The sequence below is a fragment of the Peromyscus leucopus genome, chromosome X, assembly GCF_004664715.2.
Source record: "Peromyscus leucopus breed LL Stock chromosome X, UCI_PerLeu_2.1, whole genome shotgun sequence".
In the NCBI taxonomy this organism is placed as follows: domain Eukaryota; kingdom Metazoa; phylum Chordata; class Mammalia; order Rodentia; family Cricetidae; genus Peromyscus; species Peromyscus leucopus.
The window spans coordinates 103,815,530-103,838,048 of NC_051083.1; the positions used below are offsets into that span (position 1 = coordinate 103,815,530).

The following is a 22,519-nucleotide window of genomic DNA, read 5'->3' on the forward strand; positions in this document are numbered from 1 at the left end:
TTGTACAGGGCAACCTAGCTGCTGTGACCTGAACACAGTTAATGGTAACATTTGCATTCCATTGGTTTTCTCCATGGCACTGCCCAACATGAAGCAAATCAACAGCAGGTGTCTGGTGGAGAGCCAACTAAGCAGGGAATTTTTCCCAGCACCCACAGTGGCTGGCGCCTTTGTCTGAGTGCCTGGTTGTCTTAATAGGCTTTTATGCAGACACTCGTGCATACAGTCTGTCTGTTTAATACCACACCAGGTTGGAACCCTTCTGAACACTAATGACAATAATCAGAAGTCTTGTTTAACCACCTGGGCCCTTCCTTCACCAAGCTTACACTCACTTTACTCTGTTTTTCTTTTTCGTGCTTGGCATGCTAGAGGATGATGGAGAGGTAAATAATTTATGCATGTGCATGTTTTGAGAAAAGGCTTCTGGTGGGGGGAAGGGTCAGCTGCATGCCCGAGTGGAATGAAGTGCCTCTACCTGGTGTGTTTTCAGACTCTAACACAACCCTGCCTGAAATCTTTTCACACTTCGGGCATTTGAACCCAAGCTCTTCCAGATAGAGCCTGGCCCTTCTGTCTGGATCTCCACCCCTGGCTAAGAGCCTGGGTCAGAAGATCCTGGCAGTACTAAGTGTATTGAAGAAACAATACGCAGGGCATAGTGGTCTAACCCTTTAATCGCAGTACTTGGGAGACAGAGGCAGATGGATTTCTGTGAGTCTGAGGACAGCCTGGTCTACACAGCAGGTTCAAAACCAGCCAGAACTACACAGTGAGTGAGACTTTCTCTCTCAAAAAAAAAAGGAAGGAAGGAAGGGGAAGGATTCAAGAAAAGAGAAAAGAAAAAAAGAAGATGGGAGAAATGTTGATGAAAATTAATTTATGTAGTAATTTGTAAGCCCCTATTAAGGACCAAAGAATGCTAAAAAAAATAAAAATAAAAAAAAAAATAATGGTTCCATAGGCAGGAGTATGTGAGAGGGTAAGACAGGTTGGGGAACACTGTCCTGGGAATCTGGGGAGCCACTGCCCACATGGAACCTGGAGTCTGATAGGCCTTCTGAATGAATCAGGAAGGGGGTCCATGGGCAGGCACCCTCTCCACTCTGCCTGCTCCCTACTCTGTTGCTCGTATTGGGTATCTCCATTTCATCAAATACAAAGCCACGTATCAGCCTGTTGGTTTGTACCCCGGTGGACTTTGCCGCCACCAGAGCTCACAAGGCAAGCAGGACTGGGCCAGGTCAGCATTTGAACTGAACGTGCATAAAGTGGAGGACAAAGGTGGGATCCAAGTGGCCGAGCTGACAGAGCAGAACGCACATGGTCAGTGAATAAACAGAGGCCCCAGCCTGCTCAAACAGACTCCAGTCTGACCCAGATGCTCACCACCTTGAGCAACCTTTGCTGAGCAGGACACAGTCACTTCATACCTCCACTCAGAGCTTCTTGTGTTCCATGCTGCGTCTTCCAGCCCAGTCTCCCTCCCTCAGTCCTGGGCCCATGTTTCTCACAGCCTGCTGATCAGTACCACTGGCTGTCACATCTCCATGGTCGCTTCCAACCCACTGTGTATCAAAGTTACTATTCTTCCCCTAAAACTGTCTTCTTCAAGTGTTCCCTTTCAGGGCCATCACTGTCCCACACAGCCAAGCTAAGCAGCCAGAAGTTAGGTTCAGCTCTGCCGTCCCCTCACCCAACCAATCCAAAGCCGGGTCGCTTCTGCACTCTTAACTCTCCCATAAGGGCCCCTTTTCTTCCTGCCCTGACTCCAATCAAGGACCTTATCAGCTCATACTGTAGCACATACTGTTCCCTAGGATTGATTCTGAAAGTGATCATCAGCACTGAGCAGGGAGATACAGTAGGCACTGGGCCAACTGTATGTTCATTACGTCATCCAATCCTTACAACAATTTACCAAGTGCCAAATGAGCACTGCTCCTACGAAGCCTGTTTTATTGCGGGCCCCGGTGCACTCAGACAGCTCGAGGGAGTCAGTGCTCTCTGTGCACCGCGCCGGCTCCGGAGCTTAAACTCAAGTCATCAGTCTTGGCAGCAAGCACTTTTACCTGCTGAGCCATCTTGCTGGTCGAGATGAGAAAAACGGAGGCACTCCAAGGTTCCGTAGCTTACAAACCCATCTTCGAGTAACTGAACTGGGCAGGCGGTTTGCCTCCGGGATCGGCACTCGTTTCCACCCCAGCAGCCTACCCCATGAGTTTCTTGCAGAACAAATGTTCTTTAGCCCTGTCTGTGTTGCTCCTTCTCCATCACCTTTAGAGAATAAAGGACGGCCCATTAGTCTGGCATGTTTCCCTCACCAGCTTCACTGTTCTTTTGTGTAGAGGCCCTTTGTATAGGGAGTTGCAAAATTAAATGTCTGGAGGAATTCCGAAGCAGAATGGACAGGAGAGCTAGGGAAACCCAGATAACAGGCACTCAGCCCCAAACAATAAGCCTTCAACTGCATTCTAAGCCGTCGTCGTCGTCGTGCCTTTTGAAAGCATTCTGGAAAGCTAAACTCTGTGCTCGCAGAATGTGATTAGCATTTAAATATGCATACCAGAAAAGAGTGAAATGAGCTAGTGCAGGCTGCAGCTAGGCTGCAAGCTTCTCTCCTCCAAAGGATGGTTGTCATTTAAAATGCAAGCTCAGTTTTCAAGGGAACCTCTAAATCCAGATTTCGATGTAAAATCTTTGTATTTTTCAAGGTTCCGAATTAAAAAAAAAGTACTGACTGGGCAAAGCAAAACGTGTCTTCTTTTGGTCTCTGCTCAATTCAGCATCCACTTGCAATAGTGAAGACGTTCCCCTCCCCCAAGCCCTGAAGACCAAATGTATTTTATATTCCGGTCAACAGGCCTTTGTTCCTGCAGCTACCTCTGCCTCCCCATCGCTTCTGTCTCCGTAAAGGTTCAGCTGAGCTTGCTTTGGTCGTTGGAACTGTTGCTTTTGTTTGCTAGGTTTTCCCACCCCTAAGGCACTTACCATGTAAAGGCACATATTTGACCCTTTGAGAACCACAATGCAGACCACTGGGGAAGGAATTCTGGGGAAGAAAAAACCGAGTTAACTATAGAGTACATTCTCTGAAAAGGTAGATGCTGTTTTTCAGTGACTTCCACTTATACCCCCATGTCCAGGGGCACAGTAGTTGCATTCCAAGAAGTTCGTAGGTGAATAACTCCTTTTAAAGAATGCTGTTGGCCTACCCCTGGGTCCCTAATTCTGATCATTTTCTCTCCATTCTTTTTTTTTTTTTATCTCAGCATCATTGCTCTGCTGTGCCTTCCCTGTCAAAGCTCCCTCAATCCCAGTGGCATTAGCTCGCTTAGCTTTGAGCACCCCTACTATGGAACTCTGAAATCCAAAATGCGCTAAAGTCAGAAACTTTGAGCATCCACATGATGGAAAATTCCACAACTGCAAACAAAATTCAGGCCCACTAAAAAGATTGTATGTCGGCTGCAGAGATGGTTTCTGCATACTCGCAAGGGTCTCAGCTTGAATTCTCCAAGCCCATACGAAGATAGGCATGGTAGTGTCCATCTATAATTCCAGCACTCCTATGTTGAGATGGCAGACAGAATTAAAAGAATCCCCCAGAAACTCATGGCCTAGATAGCCTGGCACACACAGCAGTAAACAGAGATGCAGTCTCTAATAAAATGGAAGCCAGGACCACATCTGAGATTGTCCTCTCACCTCCACACATTACACATAAGCCATGGCACACATGCACTAGCACATATACACACCCATACACCATATACACATACACATGTACAGATAATAATAAAAATGAAAAATAATACACAAAATAAAAATGTATAAGACTGCATAAAATTACCCTTGTGCTAACAAGGGAGATAGGAAACATAGTCAATTTCATGCTTAAACTTTGCTCCCATTCAAAGATCTCTCATTATAAACAAATATTCCAAAGTTAAGAAATATTCAAAATTTGAGGCACTTCTTGTCCCAATCATTTTTAGACAAAGGATACTCAACCTATGTAGCTCTCTTAGGGACCATGTCACAAGATGGTATTATAAATGTCTGGCTCCTTTCTCTAAATTGTAAGCTCTTTGCCTATGGGGAGTATATGTTATACTTTTGTATATCCCTGTAACGTGTAGTCTCACGTAACAGGCACTTGATACTTGTTTAAAAATGAATGCTGTTGAAGGCAGGCTTAGGGGATCTCCCTGTGAGTACAGAGTTGAACCTTTATGGCACTGAGTGACCCTCAAGTCTGTGTGCTTGTCCCTACACAAGCTGAAGGTAAGAACACCCAAGCCTGCCCTCTTCCCAGCCTGCTTCCCTAAAGAAACCTCTTCCTGTCCCCTAACACTACCTACATGTGTTGTTCTGAGAGTGCGGTCTCCTGCCCTGTGCAAGCCAGGGCTGCAAGCTGTTGACTGGTTAAATGGACAAGAAAGAGCCAGGCACAGTGTCCAAAGCGTATAGTCCCAACATCTGGGAGGCTGAGGCAGGAGGATCAGGCTTTTCAGATCAAACTTTCAGACCTGCCTGGGCTATAAAGCAAGTTCAAAGCTAGTCCGGGCAATTTAGTGAGGCCCTGTTTCAGCCAAACAAGAAAAGATGACAGGGAACAAAACATGGCCACACTGTTTTCATTTGCGCTCCTCTTGCATCCCAACCTCCCATCACTTCACGTGGGCCCGGGGCACTTGACCTGTCACAGCACCATCCAACTGATAGTCCTTAGGTGACCGTTTTCCAGGAAGTGGAAGGATGTGTATGAATCTGTGCTTGTCTTGGCTGAAGCTTTTGTCAGGGCTAGAGGCATGAGGATTTATTTGTCACAGGAGATAAAGACAGTAAGAAGCCTGCTGTGGATTAAGGAACTGTAATGGCAACATACTACCATTTGCTGGTCAGATAATATACACAAGGCAGATTCTTAACTCACTTCATCCTCTTTATCGACCTCCAGAATAAGGACTATCAGGATTCTTCTTCTTTCACGGGTGGGAAACTGCTTGCCCAGGAGTCGCACAGCTAGTGTATGTGAGAGCAGGTCTCTCCTTCCCCAGGCCTTTCCTTTATCCCCTAGGAAGTACGGGGCTCTTTCCTAGATGCTAGGTAATTAGCTAATTTAGACTTTTGTTCCCTTGCCTCTAATGGGAGGTGGGGAGCTGGTCCTTGAGGACTGGCAGCTTGAAAATTTCAGTGCACAATGTGAAAAGGCCCAAAAACTGACAGGCAGAAGGCTTACTCCTCTTGAGCTGCTCTAGAACAGTGAGAGGTGGCTTCTGAACAACAGAAATGGATTTCCCCCAGTTCTGGAGGCTGGGAAGTTCAAAGTCAAGGCAAAGTTGACATCCAGAGAGTGCTCACTTCTCATTCTTAGATGACACCTTCGTGCTGTGTCTTTCCATGGTGGAAGAAGCAGGGCAACTGCTGGTGTGGCTTTTTGGACACTCACCTCATTCCCGAGGCCTCTGGCTTCATGGTCTCATTACCTCCCAAAGGCTTCACCTCCTGAAACGTTACATGAGGATGAGGATTTCAACACAAATATTTGGAATGTAATAAGCCTGGTTTGGGCCAGAAGCTAGTTACCTGAAATTAAAATGGGAAAAATATGCTTTTTTTTTTTTTTTTTTTTTTTTTTTCGAGACAGGGTTTCTCTGTGTAGCTTTGCGCCTTTCCTGGAACTCGCTCTGTAGCCCAGGCTGGACGGAACTCACAGAGATCCGCCTGGCTCTGCCTCCTGAGTGCTGGGATTAAAGGCGTGCGCCACCACTGCCCAGCTCGGGAAAAATATTCTTATAAAAACTGTACTATTCTGGACCTCAGTAGCAGCAGCCTGGCCCTGGAAGCCCCATTGCCAGCCTTAGCAAGCATAGGAAAGCACAGAGCACAGGCACAGACCATTAGGCAGCCACAGGCTGCTCAAAGGACCGAGAAGGAAGTCCTGGGAGCCCTGGAGGGAGCAGGAGCAAGACTCCAGGAAAGGCAAGGAAATTGCTCTCCTGGCCACTAGTAGAAGATGCTAATGGAGTTTAATGGTTCTGCCCACTTGAGCGTCTCCTGGATGGCACAGCATCTCTTCTTAGTGAGAAGAAGGAGATGTCCTGAAGTACAGTGTTGAGGGCTGAGTGCTGAGCTCTCGGGGTGGTGAGGGAGACTGTGACCCTCACCTTTATTACAGCTCCCCGATGTCTGGCCCCTTTGAGGACTCACTTCTGCCCGAGTGAGTGTCATTGCCTTAGCAGTTAGAAGCAACGGTGAAGCATCCATTAGGGCAAGAGGGGCTTGGGTTTTTGAGCACTGTTTTTTAAAGTGAAGGGGAAAGAAAACCTGCCCACCCCCCCCCACCCTTGTGCGCTCAAAAATTATACAGTGCCCTAAATACTTTGGGGGTAGCAGTTCTTGATGAGGGAAACAAGACTGTCCCTAGAGGCCAGGCAAGGAGGGAACAGGAGGGCGGGCCTTCCCAGCCCAGTGAACTGAACTCTGCCCTTTTCTCCTGACCTGAGCTGCCTTGTTCCTTGGAAGCAATAAAAATCGGGGAGTCTAAACAGCCACTTGGTGCTAAGCTCCGTCTAAACACTAAGAGCCGCTAAGATAAGACCTTCTCCCACCTCCAGCCCCCAGAAGAGCAAGTGAAGAGAAAGGGAAGGGAAGAGAGGCCCCAGGCAAGACCTGCTGTCAGACACAAAAGGTCAGCAGCCACCTGGGAGGCCTCTGCTGTCTGAAGGATGTGAAAACGGGGTTGTCTGGAGGATATGGGAAATGGAGTTGACTAGCCCACTTGCTCATTTGCAGCAGTTTTGGAGATGAAGCACCTACTTTCACCAGTTTTCCCACCATACAGTTACTTATGCCCATGGCTGTGTCCCCTGTGAGCCTTTGGTTAACAGATCAGCTCACAGCGGGTGATGACATGGTCCCGGCGTGGCCCTTAGTCCTGTGTGTGGACAGGAATAGGCCACAGGGCCTCTGGGCCTCATCTTCCTCACAGTGCATAGAGCATCAGGCAGAGAACTGTGCAAAGACTGAAGGGCGCTGTTGAACACGGGCCCATCGCAAATGCTGTGCTCAATGTGCTTGGAGCACCTATTCAGCGTCCATGCCCACGGGAGTCAGTTCTCTCCTTCCATCATGTGGCTCCAGGCTGCCAGGCTTGGCATCATCCGCCCTAACTGGCTGGACCATCTCACCAGGCCAAATTTTAAAAATAAAATAACAGGGGCCAGGGATATAGCTCAGGGCCTGACATGCACAAAGGCCCTGCTTTCCATCCCCAGAAAGACAGACGTGTACTGAGAAGCCACCAAGCACCAGTCCTGCATATAACTGTATGTCCTCAGCCTCCTGGAAATTGTCAACTTCCAAATTTGTTTTCTTCATGTACATTCTCCCTCCCTTCCAGTCAAGATGTTGCTGTCAAGGTTTGCGCTTAGAAAATTCAGCCATAACTCCTGGGTGGGGGTGGGGGAGCCCCTTGGCTCAAGCCCCTGGGCCTCTGCACAGTCTACTCACGCTCCCTCACAGGCTGCTTACCTGCATCTCAAATGCGCTCTCTTGGAGGCTCAGCTATGCTCTGGGCTTCCCCACCCCCAGCCCTCGGTGGCCACACTGGCATTGACTGTTCCTCTCCTCTCTTCACAAGCACAAAACTAATCTGCTGGGTTTGCTCGCCTTTCCTGAAATGACGGCAGGCTTTCGGAGCAGCTCGTCAGTCCTCAGGTCTGATGCTGAAATGTAAGACATTTACGCTGGCAGAATCAAGGGGAGCTCCCAGGCGGGCACACCACTGCAGGGCAGCTGCCCGGCTACAGCGCAACGACATGGGGCCTGGCTACACCAAAAGTGATAGGAGTCATGTGGTTCACAAGACAGAAAGATCCATTGACTGCAGTATTATTAATGGCTTGTTATTGCTGCTGTGGTTTAATTATTGATTCTAATTTCATTTATGTAACGATAATAAAATAGTCTGACAAAAAGCAACTCAGAAGAACAGGGATATTATTCAGCTTACAATTCCAGATTACAGTCTGTTATTGTGAGGAAGCTAAGGCAGGAGCTTAAAGCATCATATCTACAGTCAAGAGCATAGAGAATAAACCCATCAGCCCTTCCTTCCTTCCTTCTTTTCTTCCTCCCTTCTTTTCTTCCTGCTTTCTTTCCTCCCTTCCTTCCATTTGAGTTCAGCTAGCTTTCTTTACCTCTAAGCAGGTCAGGGTCCAGCCTAGGGAATAGTGCTACCCAGAGTGGGGTGGTTCTTCCTACATCAATCAACAATCAGGACAGTCTCCTGCAGACGTGCCCACAGGCCAATGTAAGCCAGATAATTCCTCATTCAGACTCTCTTCCCAGGTGACTCTAGGTTCTATAAAAATGACAGTTAAAATTAACCAGCACAGTGGCTATTTGCCAAAGGACTCAAGCCTGTTACCGTAGCTGCCTTCCACATACATGCTTCAGATTGTTTGGGAATTGCACAGCTTTGCGTTCACTTTGAATCCTACACATCTCCAGAAAATCAAGGTCATTTCCAAGTGTCAAGCTGTAAAGTTCTGAGCTCCTGTTTGCTACACTGACAAATCATCTTTTTCCTATTTATTTTTCCCTTCTCTTCCCTGACCCACTGATCTTGAACTCCTAGCCTCAAGTGATTCTCCTGCCCAAGAAGTGTTTGATAAATTTTAGTCTAGGTATCTGAGAAAATTTCCCTGAGAAAAAATGCCATTTCTTCTCATCATTATGACAAACGTGGCCAGACAGAGAATATGGCAGATTTCAAGTCCTAGAGGTAGGAAGGCATGTGGAGTTGGGCCAGCGGCAAGGATTATATAAGCTGGAAAGGGTCTTCAAGGTCATTCCATTTCAGTTTCCTTAGTACGCACGTGAGGAAACCAAGGTCCCAAGAAGTCAATGACTTAGTCAAGGTTACACTGAGCATTGCAGAGCCGGGCCTACTTCTCCTGAGTTCTTTCAGGTGGTGGTATACTGCAGGATCCAGCGTGCTCCTCCTGAGGGCTAGGATCCAAAGCAGGCGGCTGCATTTTACTAGCCTAGAGAGTTGCCTGGGTTTGTGTAGAAGAAATCTTGTGACTAGCCATCTACTATGGTTCCGTTTCTCTTTGCTAGGAAGATCCAATTTAAGAACCCAGCAATCTAGCATTCCAGTCTAGCAGGTTGGCTTGGTCTTCAGCATACTTGTCTCTTCTCCAAGTTTAGATAATTGTAATAATGATGATTGCCTTAATGATGGCGATTACTTATTCAGTGCTTGCTCTATATCAAGTAGAGTTCTAAGCACTTTGCATGTGCTAAATTATTTAATATAAACAACAATCCTATAAGGTGCATGTTATTATTACTCCATTTTACAGGGGAAAGGGGGACTCAGACAGATCAAGGCATTTGCTGAAGGTTACAGGCTAGTGAGTTATCGCAAGCTGTCTAGCTCCAATGCTTAGAGAATGGCAGAAAAGTAGCAAGCCCTGTGGGCAGGCCCAGTAAGAATGAGAATGAGGGACAGCAAAGCTGAATGAAATCAAGGATGGGGCTATTTACTGAAACACAAACGGGGCTGAATGAACCCCGAAGAGGCCTTGCTTAGTATATGCAAGGTCCTGAATTCAATCCCCAGCAGCCCAAAGTACCAACATAAAACCACATCAAGGACAAAGACACCTTATGATTCTATTCAGCACAGTCCCTCAGCTCCTTAATGCCTCTGGTCACTGGCTGGCTCCTTTATGTCCTGTTTGGCTTCATGTTCCTCGGTCCCATGTTCTCCCTGCCCCTTCCTCCCTCCCTCCCTCTTCCCCCACTCTGTGAGTTTGTCTTTTGGTGCCTGTCAGATGTCTGCACATGCGTGTGGAGGCCAGAGGTCAGTGTTGGGTTTTTGAGAGAGTCTCTCACGGGGACCTTGCACTAGGCGAGTAGCTAGGATGGCTGAGTACTGAGCTGCAGGCATCACCTTGTCTCTGCCTCACCAGCACTGCATAGCAGGCACCCCCATGCCCATCTTTTTCCATGGGTGCTGGGGGTTGAAACCAGACCTTGTATAACAGGCATCTTACTGACAGGACTTATCTCCAGCCCCTTTGCATTCTTTCCTTTGAGACAGGGTCTCACATATCCCAGGCTGGCTTTGAACTTGATATCAGCTGAGGATGACCTTGGAGTTTTGCTGCTGCTGCCTTCACCGCCCCAGTGCTAGAATTACAGTCATGGATGGCCACGCCCAGTCCATGCGGTGCTGCAGAGGGAGGCCAGGGCTTTGTTAGAGTGCTAACAAGCGCTCTACCAAGAGAGCTGCAACTCCAGGCCCCTGGCTTTTCATTCTTGTGGCTTTTTTGCTCCCATTCTGAAATCCATGCCGCTTGTCCCTCAGCTTATCGTCAACCCCACAAACTCCCTCTGATTCGTACAGCTGAAGATGAATGCATGGAAGGGCAGCTGGGGGCCAGGGAAGATTCATGGCCTCAGATCTGCGGCACTCCTCAGTCTGCAGAGCTGGTCTTCAGGCTGTCCTTGGCATGTCCTTCAAAACGACTTTTCAAACCTTACCAAACTCCTCCCTGCACACCCATCACCTCCTCCCTGGGTAGTTAACCTGGCTCGCTCTGTCATGGGAAATGAGAGTGATCGACAGACTCAACTCTTTGCATCTTGGCCCACTCTCTGATTCCCAAATCACAACAGCCCAACTAGCTGGTTTTGGTGCAGAGTTCTAGGAGCCTTGGATGGATGTATAGGTTTGGATGACTGCCACCACAGTCAAGACTTAGAACTGTTCGGTCATTCCCCACATTCTCGTGCCCTCCCTTTGCAGTCAAGGCCTCCAGGACCACCCCTAAGATGATAGCATTTCGTGTGTTCTCCATCCCTGTACTGTTATCTTCTGAGAAGAGCTCACTCAGTATAGTTCCTCTGGAATGTATTCATGCCGCTGTATTCAGCAATAGCTTATTGTTTCTATTTTAAGATTTATATTTAATTATACACATGTGTGTCTGTCTGTGTGTGTGTGGCTATGTACACATGAGTGTGGATGCCTACAGAAATCAGAAGAGGGTATTGGATTTTCCTGGAACTGGAGTTACAGGCAGTTGTGAGCTACCCGACATAGGTTCTGGGAATGGAATTTAGCCCACTGCAAGAGCAGCAGGTGCTCTTAACCACTGAGCTCTCTCTCCAGCCCCCAGTTTGTTTTTTCTCTTTTCCATAGATTTGTTTTCATTTAAACTATGTATAGGGGGGGGGTGAGTATACACACCCGTGCGGGTGCCTGCCTCAGCCTCACAAGTACTGCGATTATAGAGACAAGAGAGTTACTTTCAGGGATTGACCATTTTAATGATGACAGTTTTATCAGTAGTTCTGGGGTGGTTAAGAAGTCCATGAGTAGCTGAAGGAAAGGTGACCAAAGGTGTAAAAGTGAGGACCCCTGAGGATGAGGGCCAGACAGAGACTGGCCCAGACTGGCCTTTTTTGCATCTCTTACTCTTGGAAAAGTTTATATACATGTACAAGTATCTGGGTGATATGTACCCCTCAGTCCTCTCTCCCAACTCCCCCTGGACCATGCCCACAGCGTATCTCCCCTCTCCAGCTTAATATTTTCTTCCCCCTTTTCTTTCTGAAGTTACCTGAGATGATGGTGAAGCTGGGCTTGAACTGAAGCACCAGGTGTCAGTCTCCAGTAACTGTCGAAGGGTGGCCAGGAGGTCCACAATGACAACGGGACAAGGATATGAAGTGGCCTGAGCCCCAGATGAGCAATTATGTCACAAGAGTCAAGCAGACAGCAATAGGCAACCAACCAGAAGAATGCCACAAATAACTCTGTTCTCAACCCTGGAACATTTGTGTTGTGGGGAGATAAGCTCCTATGTGGTGGTTTCTTAGGAGAGGTGTTCAAATCTTAGATGGTCATATAACAAAAAAACTCTGAGCCAGCTGGGGGGTGGGAGTGGCGCACTCCCACCACAAACATCTCTGTGACTTCAAGGCTAGCCTGCCCTACAGAGAGAGATCCAGGACAGGCACCAAAACTACACAGAGAAACTCTGTCTCAAAAAAACCCTCTGAGCCAGATATTGGGATGAAAGCTGAAAGATCAGAGAAGCAGAGCAAGACACCTATTACCTCACCAACTCCATGAATCCTCAAACTCAAAGCCTGAGTCTACCTGAAAGGGTCTCAGCTGAACTGCCTTAGTTCCTGTCTCCTCACGCCTTATATACCTTTCTCCACACTGCTGTCATTTCCTGGGATTAAAGGCATTCGAGTTTTCCAGTACTGGGATTAAAGGTGTGTGCCACCACTGCCTGGCTCTGTTTCCAGTGTGGCCTTGAACTCCCGAGTGATAGGATTAAGGGTGTGTGCCACCACTGCCTGACCTCTATGTCTAATCTAGTGGCTTGTCCTTTGTTCCTCAGGCAAGCTTTATTGGGGTACACAATTTTATATCACCACAGAGAGGGATCCTTTAAAATAAGGAGTTAGGAGGGTACCAAAAAAGGTTAGTCTCGGGGTTGGGGATTTAGCTTAGTGGTAGAGCGCTTGCCTAGCAAACACAAGACCCTGGATTTGATCCTCGGCTCCAAAAAAAAAAAAAAAAGGTTAGTCTGCAGAGAATGCTCAGTAGTTAAGAGCACTTATCTTTACCTTGCAGCTAACAACAATCTATAACTCCAGTTCTAAGGGCATCTGATATCCTCACTTGTACCTGGTACACAAATCTCCCTTATAGGTAAAACAAAAAATAAATAAATCTCAAAAAAAAAAGGTTAAAGGCATAGGAATATGTAACAGGTCCATTGGGTATAGGCTAGGATGGAATGTAAGTATAAAATTGACTCTGTCCAAAATGCCTACTTTCTTTTAAGCAAAATACACCACAAATATGTGAACAAGGAAGGCATCATGGTTCTATAGCAAATCAATATTTGTTCTAAGTTAGGCATGGGAATCACACCTGTAATCTCAGCATTCAAGAGACAGAAATATGGTAAAGTCCCAGCCAATCTGGGTTACAGAAGAAATACCTTGTCTCAGCCGGGCGGTGGTGGTGCACCCTTTTGATCCCAGCCCTCGGGAGGCAGAGCCAGGCGGATCTCTGTGAGTTTGAGGCCAGCCTGGGCTACCAAGTGAGTTCCAGGAAAGGTGCCAAAGTTACACAGAGAAACCCTGTCTCAGAAAAGAGAGAGAGAGAAAGAGAGAGAGAGGGAGGGAGGGAGGGAGGGAGGGAGGGAGGGAGAGAGGGAGAGAGAGAGAGAGAGAGAGAGAGAGAGAGAGAGAGAGAGAGAGAGAGAGAGAGAGAGAGAAAGAAAAGAAAGAAAGGAAGAAAAGAAAAGGAATACCTTGTCTCAAAACAATGTTATTCTAGTTGGGCAGTGGTGGCTTTAATCTCAGCATTCAGGAGGCAGAGGCAGGCAGATCTCAGTGAGTTTGAGGCCAGTCTGGTCTACAGACCTAGTTCCAGGACAGCTAGGGCTACACAGAAAAACTTTATATAAAAAAGAAAAACAAACAAACAAAAACCTTTTTTTTTCATTCTAAGACCATGGAAGAACATGAACTCTGAAGTTACTATTTTTTGCTGCCATCTTGGCCCAGAGCTTCCAGAGTCCAAACTTGAGACCCTACTTTGTGTAGGACATCAATTCCTATGTAAATCACTTCCTCATACCTTCTGTTTCCTGCCAGGCTCAAAGTCCTTATCTTGCCCACTGTGGAGGAGTCGATGTCCATTTCTCAGGAGCAGTGGACTGCTTCCGGCAGATAGTGAAGAGCCAAGGGGTGCCGGGGCTCTGGAGCGGACTGACAGCTAACTTACTGAAGGTGAGAAGGGTGGCCCGTCTACAGAGTGAGATCCAGGAAAAGTGCAAAGCTACACAGAGAAACCCTGTCTCAAAAAAAGAGAGAGAGAGAGAAAAGAAAAAAGAAAGAAATGAGCAGTGGCAGATCAACTACATGCATATTAATGTAGACCCAGTGCTTGCCCAGGGCATGCCCTTCAGTGGCTCTGACATCCTTCTTCCCCTCCCACACTGTACCAGTTTTCCTTCTTTCTATATTATTTGATTCCAAAAAGAATGACCGTGTAGTACTGCCCACAGCTATTATCTTAGTTTACCCTGGTGCAACTCCCCTGCAGAAGCACATTTTCTTAATAAATTAATACATGGCTCCAAAGTGTTGAGTTCAATTCAGGGTAACTTCCCTGATGTGTTCATTAAATTAGCTAAAGAGGAAAGATTAAACAGGGAGTGTTACTCCATATACTCCCTAGTGCACACCAATAAAAAAATAAATAAAAATTAGCCAGGCAGTGGTGGCGCACACCTTTAATCCCAGCACTCAGGAGGTAGAGCCAGGCAGATCTCTGTGAGTTCAAGGCCAGCCTGGGCTACGGAGCAAGTTCCAGGACAGCCAGAGCTACACAGGGAAACCCTGTCTCCAAAAAACCAAAATAAATAAATAAATTGATTAATTAATTAAGTTAAAATTATTTTTTCATTTATAGAAAGTTATTTAACATGTAAGCTGGAGAGATAGTTCAGTGTTTGCTGTTCTTCCAGAGAACCTGAGTTCAGTTCCCCACACCCATGCTGAGAAGCTCACAACCACACATAACTCCATTTCCTAGGGATCTAATACCCTCTTATGGCTCCCATGGGTGTGTGCGCGCACGCACGCGCGCGCGCGCACACACACACACACACACACAAATAAATAAATAATGTGAATCTTTTTTTAAAAAAGAATTTAATGCCATTTTCATTTTCTGTTTAACAGGTAGTTCCATATTTTGGAGTTATGTTTAGTATGTTTGAGTTCTGTAAGAGAATTTTTCTTTATCAAAATGGTTATATCCTGTCCCCGGTGACCTATAAATTGACCCCAGGGGTGGACCAAAGTCTGAAGCCCCAGGAGTTACGGGAATTAAAGAAGTTCTTCAAACCCAGAAAACTGGAATCTAAAAAGCCAACTCTGTAAAGCTGACTGGAACGACGCTGGTGGAAGACGCGCGCAATCACAGATGACTATGGCCTCTTACCTGTGCACGTCAGGAGGAACAGTGCATCACCTGGAAACCCTGAATCTTCCCTGTGAATACCTGGGCCTTGGAAAGCTTTTCTGACACTGCTCTGTCGCAATGGCATTCCACCAGACTACAAGGAAGCCTAGTAGCAATCAGATGCGCAGTATACCCCAGAAGAAACCTCGGGAAGGAACATTACCACAACACTTCAGAGCACCTTGTAGCTGAGGTAGCAGGGCAGAGGGCATGTCACGAGCCCAGCCATGGGAGCGCAGGCAGAGTAGGGCAAGTTTTTCTCACTTTGACCTGTGGCTTCATCACACAGACTTCTTAAACTCATACCTTTGTTGGCTTCTGAGAGCACCAACCACCATGTCGGTTAGGCCTTATCAAAAACCCCAAATGAGAACTTTTTGATGTTTCTTTTTCTTTTTTTCAAAATGATCTTGCTACAAAATCGAGACTCCTCTCAGAGTCATGGTATTCCTGCCTAGACTCCCAGCCAGCTGAGATTATAAGTGTGTACTGCAATGCTCATCCTCGGAACCTTCATTCTTCATTGAAAAATCAGGCACCTGGAGCCAGGCGGTGGTGGCGCACGTCTTCTAATCCCTGCACTCAGGAGGCAGAGCCAGGCGGATCTCTGTGAGTTCAAGGCCATCCTGGGCTACCAAGTGAGTTCCAGGAAAGGCTCCAAAGCTACATAGAAAAACCCTGTCTCGAAAAAGAAAGAAAGAAAAAGAAAAATTAGGCACCAGAAGCTTCTACTGCTTCTACTTCAAGAAGGCAGTTTTCCATATGACTTTTTTTTTGTTGTTGTTTTCAAGACAGGGTTTCCCTGTGTAGACCTGGCTGTCCTGGAACTCACTCTGTAGAGCAGGCTGGCCTCGAACTCACAGAGATCTGCCTGGCTTTGGCTCCTGAGTGCTGGGATTAAAGGCGTGCACCGCCACCGCCACCGCCACCGCCACCGCCACCGCCACCGCCACCCCATGACTTCTTAATGATGCACTGATATTCCTGACTCAAGTCATGCACAGTTCCATCGGCCTTAATTATCTGCCTTTTTGACTTGCTTTGTAAGCCTACCTTGAAAATAAATTATTCAGTCATCTTCCACTATTCTCACAAGATTGTCCTAGTTGCCTAGAAAGGATAAATAGAACATACGATACACACACTCCCCCACAAATGGCATGAAATAAAAATCCTTTAGGCTAATCACCCATTGGAGAGGTTTTTGTTTGGTTGGTTTTGTTTTAATGAACTCAAATTGGGATTCTGTGTAAAATTTATACAAATATACTTCTCTAATACTACCATTGTATGCATTTTAAAATGCATTAATATGTAACAAGATGTAGTAGTGCCCATCTGCAATCACAGCCCTTGGGAGGCTAAGGCAAGAAGACCATGAGTTCAAGGCCATCCTTAGCTACATAAATAAGTTCAAGTTCCTCATATACATATTGAAATCTTATCTCAGAAAACAATAGGTAAGTAAATAAATATATTTCTGACATAAATTCACATATATTTTCTGTTCCTTCCCTCTACCATATACATGAAAGTTTTCAGAATGTTGAAAGTATTTTATTTATTAAACTTATTTTCTAAAGGAAAAAAATGGGGCTGGAGAGTTGGCTCAGCAGTTTAGAGCACTTGTTGCAGAGGACCTGGGTTCAATTCCCTGCACCTACCTGTATGGTGGCTCAAAACCATCCATAACTCCAGTCCCAGGGATCTAATACCCTCTTCTGAACTCAAGAAGCACCAGACCTGGTGCACATACATACATGCAGAAAAACACCTACATACATAAAATAAGTAAGTCTAAATTTTTTTCCTTAAATTTTTTAAAAGAGAGAAAACTGTCATTTATTCCTAATCAAAGTTATAAAACTATGGTTAAGTTCTCAGACCTTAGTCTGGTTTACATATACAAAATAACTCATTTTTCCAACTCCTGTAGCAGACTGTTTTATAGAGAGTGGTGTTGACATGTGTATCCTGATGTGTTAATGTCTGTGGGGAGGCAATACTGCATCCAGTCAACACTCCATGTTTGTCCATTGTGGTTTTCTTTGAAGCAACAAAACAAAATTTCAGAAAATGCTGAATTCTATGAGCATAGTTTTTGACAAAAGTTGAAATCTAACCTCAGATTATTTATATCTTAGTACTCTGTGCATTCTTCCACAAATACAAGAGAGATGCCACTTGGCACAGAGGTATTTTCTTAGCTGCAGGGTTTGTTGTTGTTTTGGTTTGGTTTGGTTTGGTTTTTTTAAAGAGTTACCTTTAGTTATTTGTGTGTTGGGTACACGTATGTGAGTGCAGGCACCTATGGAGGTCAGAGGCATCAGATCCCTTGGATCTAGAGTCACAGGTGGTTATACGCTACTGACTGTGGTTGTTGGAAACTTCTTCTATAGATCAATATGTGCTCTTACTAACTAAGCCATCTCTCTAGCCTCACGGAGTTGCAATTTTTTTCAATAAAATCAAGAATGTGTCTCCTTTTCCTGAAGTTTCAGAACAACTCCTTAAAATTCTAATTCTGTTCCTAAAATGAACTTAGAGCTATTTTTATTTCCTTAGAGGTGGAACAAGATGTTCTGCCTTCCTGACTTCTGGTTACCAGTGTGCACCACACAGGACTAAGAACTTCAGAAGAGGGGGCTGGAGAGATGGCTCAGTGGTTAAGAACACTGAGTGTTCTTCTAGAGGACCTGGGTTCAGTTCCCAATGCCCACGTGCAGCTCACAGGTGTCTGTAATTCCAAGATCTGGAATACACGCAGGCAAAACACCAATGCACATAAAATAAAAATTATAAAAAAGAACTTCAGAAGAATTATAAAGAAGTGTGGTGAGATACTCCAGGAGTGACTTATGGAATAAACATACCTACATTCATTAATGACTAGGATTACAAAGCAAACACAAGCAAAGCATGACAGCGTAGTATCTCCTCAATCTATGAGTGCTGAGTAAGTGACTAAAAGGCTCAGCACAGGGTATAGGGCCTAGTAATGAGCAGGAGCTCTGAGGTAATGAGTCTTGAATTAAGGTGTAGTCGAAAGTTTTCCTGTGACCCACCTGGTCCCGCAGTAAACACACAGAGGTTTATATTATTTATAAACTGTATGGCTTAATGGCTCAGGCTTTCTCACTAGCTAGCTCTTTTATCTTAAATTAACCCATTTCTATTAATCTGTGTTTTGCCACATGTTCCATGGCTTTACCGGTCTGCTGGCATGTTGTTCCTTGGACGGCAGGCTGGCATCTCCCCCATTCTGCCTTCCTCTGTAGTCCATTCAGGCAGGAATGAAACTGTGTATTCCAGGGTGGCCTCAAACTCATGGCAATCCTCCTGCCATAGACTGCTGACTGCTGGGATTACAGGTCTGGGACCACATGGCCTACTACATTTTGATATTTTAAAGCAGTATTTCACTGTGTATCCCAGGCTGGCTTTGAACTCATAATCCTCCTCCCTTACATTCCCAAATGCCAAAATTACAGGTTTCCCCCTCCATACCTGGCTCTGAACTTAGTTTTGAAGGAAGGACTATAGTAATTTGAATGGAAATGTCCCCTATTAGGTACATATATTTGAATGCTTGGTTGCCACTGATGGTGCTGATTGGGATGTTACAAAACTGTTAGGGGGAGCAGCCTTGCTGGAGGATGTGCATCACTGGGGGCAGAGTTTGAAAGTGTATAGCCTCGCCCCTCTTCCACTCTGATTTCTGCATGTGGTTGAGGATGTTATCTCTCAGCTTCTTGATCTGGCTGCCTACCACCTGCTGCCAGGCCTTCTCTGGAACTATAAGCTGCTTTTGGTCATGGCGTCTATCACAGCAACAAACAAGTAACTAATACAAGGGCATAAGCAGTATCACAGAGATGAAAGAAAGCAAGCCAAGAGTGCTTGAGACAGGGTGAGAAGACTGGCTTCATGCATTTATTCAGCAATTGCTAGGCACTGTGAATGCGGTGATACAAAAGGCAAATGTGATCACTGTCCTCCTGGAGATCATATTCTAGTGAGCAGAGAGATCACCAGACAACTGATCTGAAAGCTAAGGAGTTGGGGTTTGTTTGTTTGTTTGTTGGGTTGGTTGGTTGGTTTTAGTTTTTCGAGACAGGGTTTCTCTTTGTAGTTTTGGTGCCTGTCCTGGATCTCACTCTGTAGACCAGGCTGGCCCCAAACTCACAGAGATCTGCCTGCCTCTGCCTCCCAAGTGCTGGGATTAAAGGCCTGTGCCACCACTGCCTGGCTAAATTGAGTAGTTTTACATTGTAATGCTGGGAGGGGAATAAGCAGAGTGCTTTCATTAAAGGATTATGTGGGGGAAGGGAAAACCTTTCAATTGGGGAGCCAGGGAAGGTCATTCTGAGAGGTGACATTGGAGATAAGACCTAAGAGACAAGAATGAGCCAAGCACAGAGAGAAGCTGGAAGAATGTCTCCAGTGATGGAAAGAACAGGTGCAAATGGCTGGCTGTCCAAAACCAATTTAGTGAACAGAAAGGAAGGGAATGCAGCCAGAGTGTGTCACAGAGTGAAGGAGAGGTATGAGACGAGGTTGATTAGAGAGGCAGATCATTGGCATCTGTTTGATTGCAATACTGGAGATAAAATCCAGTGCCCTGCACATGTCAGGCAGGCCATCTGTCACTGAGCCACAGCCTCGGCTCTAAAAGCCAAATCTTATACGGTCACAGAGGCCACAGCAAGATCTTCAATTTTATTCTAAGTATAATAAGAAGAATGGAAGATTGAAGAAGAAACAACACAATCTGGTTTTCCATTTTAAAATATAATTCTGGTAGTGTGGAGAGGTTAGAGTAGAGCTGACACCGGAATTATAAGCGATAGCTTGGTCTAGAACGGTGGCAAGAACAAAAGTAAGTTCAAGGGCCAGGGAGATGACTCAAAGATTAAAGCCCTGCTACAGGACTGGAGTAGAATTCCCAGCACCCACACTGGGAGGCTCACAACTGCCAGCAACTCCAGCTCCAGAGGGCTCCAACACTTCTAGCTTCCAAGAGCACCTGCACCCATCTGCACCTACCCATAAACCCACACAAACAAATTAAAATAGTAAAAATAGGGGATGGAGAGATGGCTCAGTGGTTAAGAGCACAGGCTGCTCTTCCAGAGGACCCAGATTCCATTCTCAGCACCCACACAGTGGTTTAAAATTGTTTGAACTCTGTCCCCAGGGAAATCAATGTCCTCTTCTGGCCTATTTAAGCACTGTACACATGTGGTGTACAGACATACACCCAAGCAAAACACCCATACACATAAAAATAATATTTGCGGCCGGGCATTGGTGGCGCACGCCTTTAGTCCCAGCACTCGGGAGGCAGAGGCAGGCAGATCTCTGTGAGTTCGAGGCCAGCCTGGGCTACCAAGTGAGCTCCAGGAAAGGCGCAAAGCTACACAGAGAAACCCTGTCTCGAAAAAACCAAAAAAAGAAAAAAAAAATAATATTTGCAAAAAGAAAAATAACGTTAAGACATACTTTGCATACTTTCCAGTTGGACTTAGAGTTTTGGAACACCTGAATGCAGGAATTAAAAGGGAGGAGTTGGGGTGAGACCTAAGGTTTTGGCTTTTAATTTAACAAATCAGATGATGTCATTTGTTGATATAGGAACAATGGAAGAGGGTCAGAGTTTTGCTAGAGAATGAATTAAAAGTTCTATTGGTAATATGTTAAATTCAAACTTCCCAGAATAAATCCAAGTGAAGAAATAAGTAGTTGGCTAGAGCCTAAATTGGCTAGGGACCTACAATTGCCCAATTTGTAGTAGATAGAATAATAACCCCAAAGTATCCATACCCTAACACCCAGAACCTTTTAATGTATTTCCCTACACAACAAAATTAATTTGGGTTTTTTTGAGACATAGCAACCCTCCTGCCTCAGCTTCTCAAGTACTGTGATTACAGACAGGCATGAGGTACCATTCCCTGTGACAAAAAGAGATCTTGAACAAGTGATGACAGATACAGTCAGTGAGATGGAGTGATAATTCTGGTTTGTCAGGGTGTACCCAATCTATTCACAAGAGTCCTCAAAAGTTGGGGAGACAGACTCAAAGAATGGGGAGTAAGCTTGAAATGCAAAGACAAAGGAGACATGACAAGGACTAACTCTGAACACAGAGGAGTCCAGGAGCCAAAGAATGGTGATGGCTTCAAGAAGCTCAGAATGACCTTCAGCTGACAGCCAGGGGGAGACAAGAACCGCAGTCCTACAGCCAAACAGAGCTAAACTTGTCAATAACTTGAATGGGCTACAAACTGGCTTTTCCCCTGGAGCCTCCAGAAATGAACCCACAGATTTGGGCCTAAAGAGGTCTGCATCGGTGTTGTGACGTACAGAATTGTAGCGTAGTGAGTCTGTATTGTTTAGCTCATTGTGCTTGTAGTGGGTCATTACAACAGCAACAGGAAACTAACAGAACCCTAATGGTGTTTGTTTTGTTTTGTTTTAGAATAACAGGGACAGATCAAAAGGTCAGAGAAGAGAGATGGTGAAAGACAGAAACTTGGCTGTCATTAGCAAACAAAGGGTATTTAAAACACGGAGATGGCCAGGCTGAAGTGGCACATGCCTTTAATCCCAGCACTCAGAAGGCGGAGGCAGAGGCAGATAGATCTCTATGAGTTCAAGGCCAGCCTGGTCTACAGGGCAAGTTCCAGGACAGCCAGGGCTATACAGTGAAACCCTGTCTTGAGAAAACAAAAACAAAAACAAAACAAAACAAAAATAAAACCAGCCAGTGCTTTACCAGGTAATGATGATGTATGCCTTTAATCCCAGCCCTCAGGAGACAGAGGTAGACAGATCTCTGTGAGTTTGAGGCCAGCCTGGCTGAGCGAGTTCTAGGATGGCCAAGGCTACACAAAGAAACCTTGTCTTGAAAAACCAAAAGAGAGGGAGGGATGGAGATTTGGCTTAGTGATTAAAAGCACTAGCTGCCCTTTGAGAGTATCCAGGTTCAGTTCCCAGCACCCACATGGTTACTCACAACCATCTGTAACTCAGGTTCCAGGGATCTGATGTTACCCTCTGACCTCTCCAGGCACCGTGCATGCATATAGGATACAGATACATGCAGGTAAAACACTCAAACACAAGATAATTTAATTTAAAAATTAAAACAGAGGGCTAGAACATGACCACTGAAAGAGGGGACGAGAAGAAACTCCTAGAGTGGGGAACACAATAAGAAATGAAACCGAGGAGGCAGAAGCCAAAGATGCCAAGATGAGATAGATGCTTGTGCCCTGCTGTCAGGGATATACAGTGAATGGTGCAGTCACTCTAAGGGAAAAACAGGGTTAAGACAGCCCGGAGGGAACAAAGGACAGAAGGATGGAAGGGCGGGAGGATGGATGGAAGGAAGGAAGGAGGGAAGGAAGGAAGGAAGAGAGGGAGGGAGGGAGG

At 45.8% G+C, this 22,519-nt stretch overlaps 1 protein-coding gene across 3 annotated transcripts in view; it reads left to right on the forward strand.

Moving 5' to 3' along the window:
- The window catches only part of Slc25a43 (solute carrier family 25 member 43), a 31,986-nt gene extending 16,289 nt beyond the window's left edge, over positions 1–15,697 (forward strand). Inside the window, exons 5-7 of one of the 3 annotated variants that reach the window (XM_028887326.2) lie at positions 373–386; positions 13,708–13,842; positions 14,800–15,697. In XM_028887326.2, coding sequence (XP_028743159.1) covers positions 373–386; positions 13,708–13,842; positions 14,800–15,000 — 350 coding nt within the window. In that variant the 3' untranslated portion in view covers positions 15,001–15,697. The remainder of the gene's footprint in view (positions 1–372; positions 387–13,707; positions 13,843–14,799) is intronic. The other 2 variants (XM_028887328.2, XM_028887327.2) reach the window with 2 other exon arrangements.
- Positions 15,698–22,519: the final 6,822 nt, after the last annotated feature.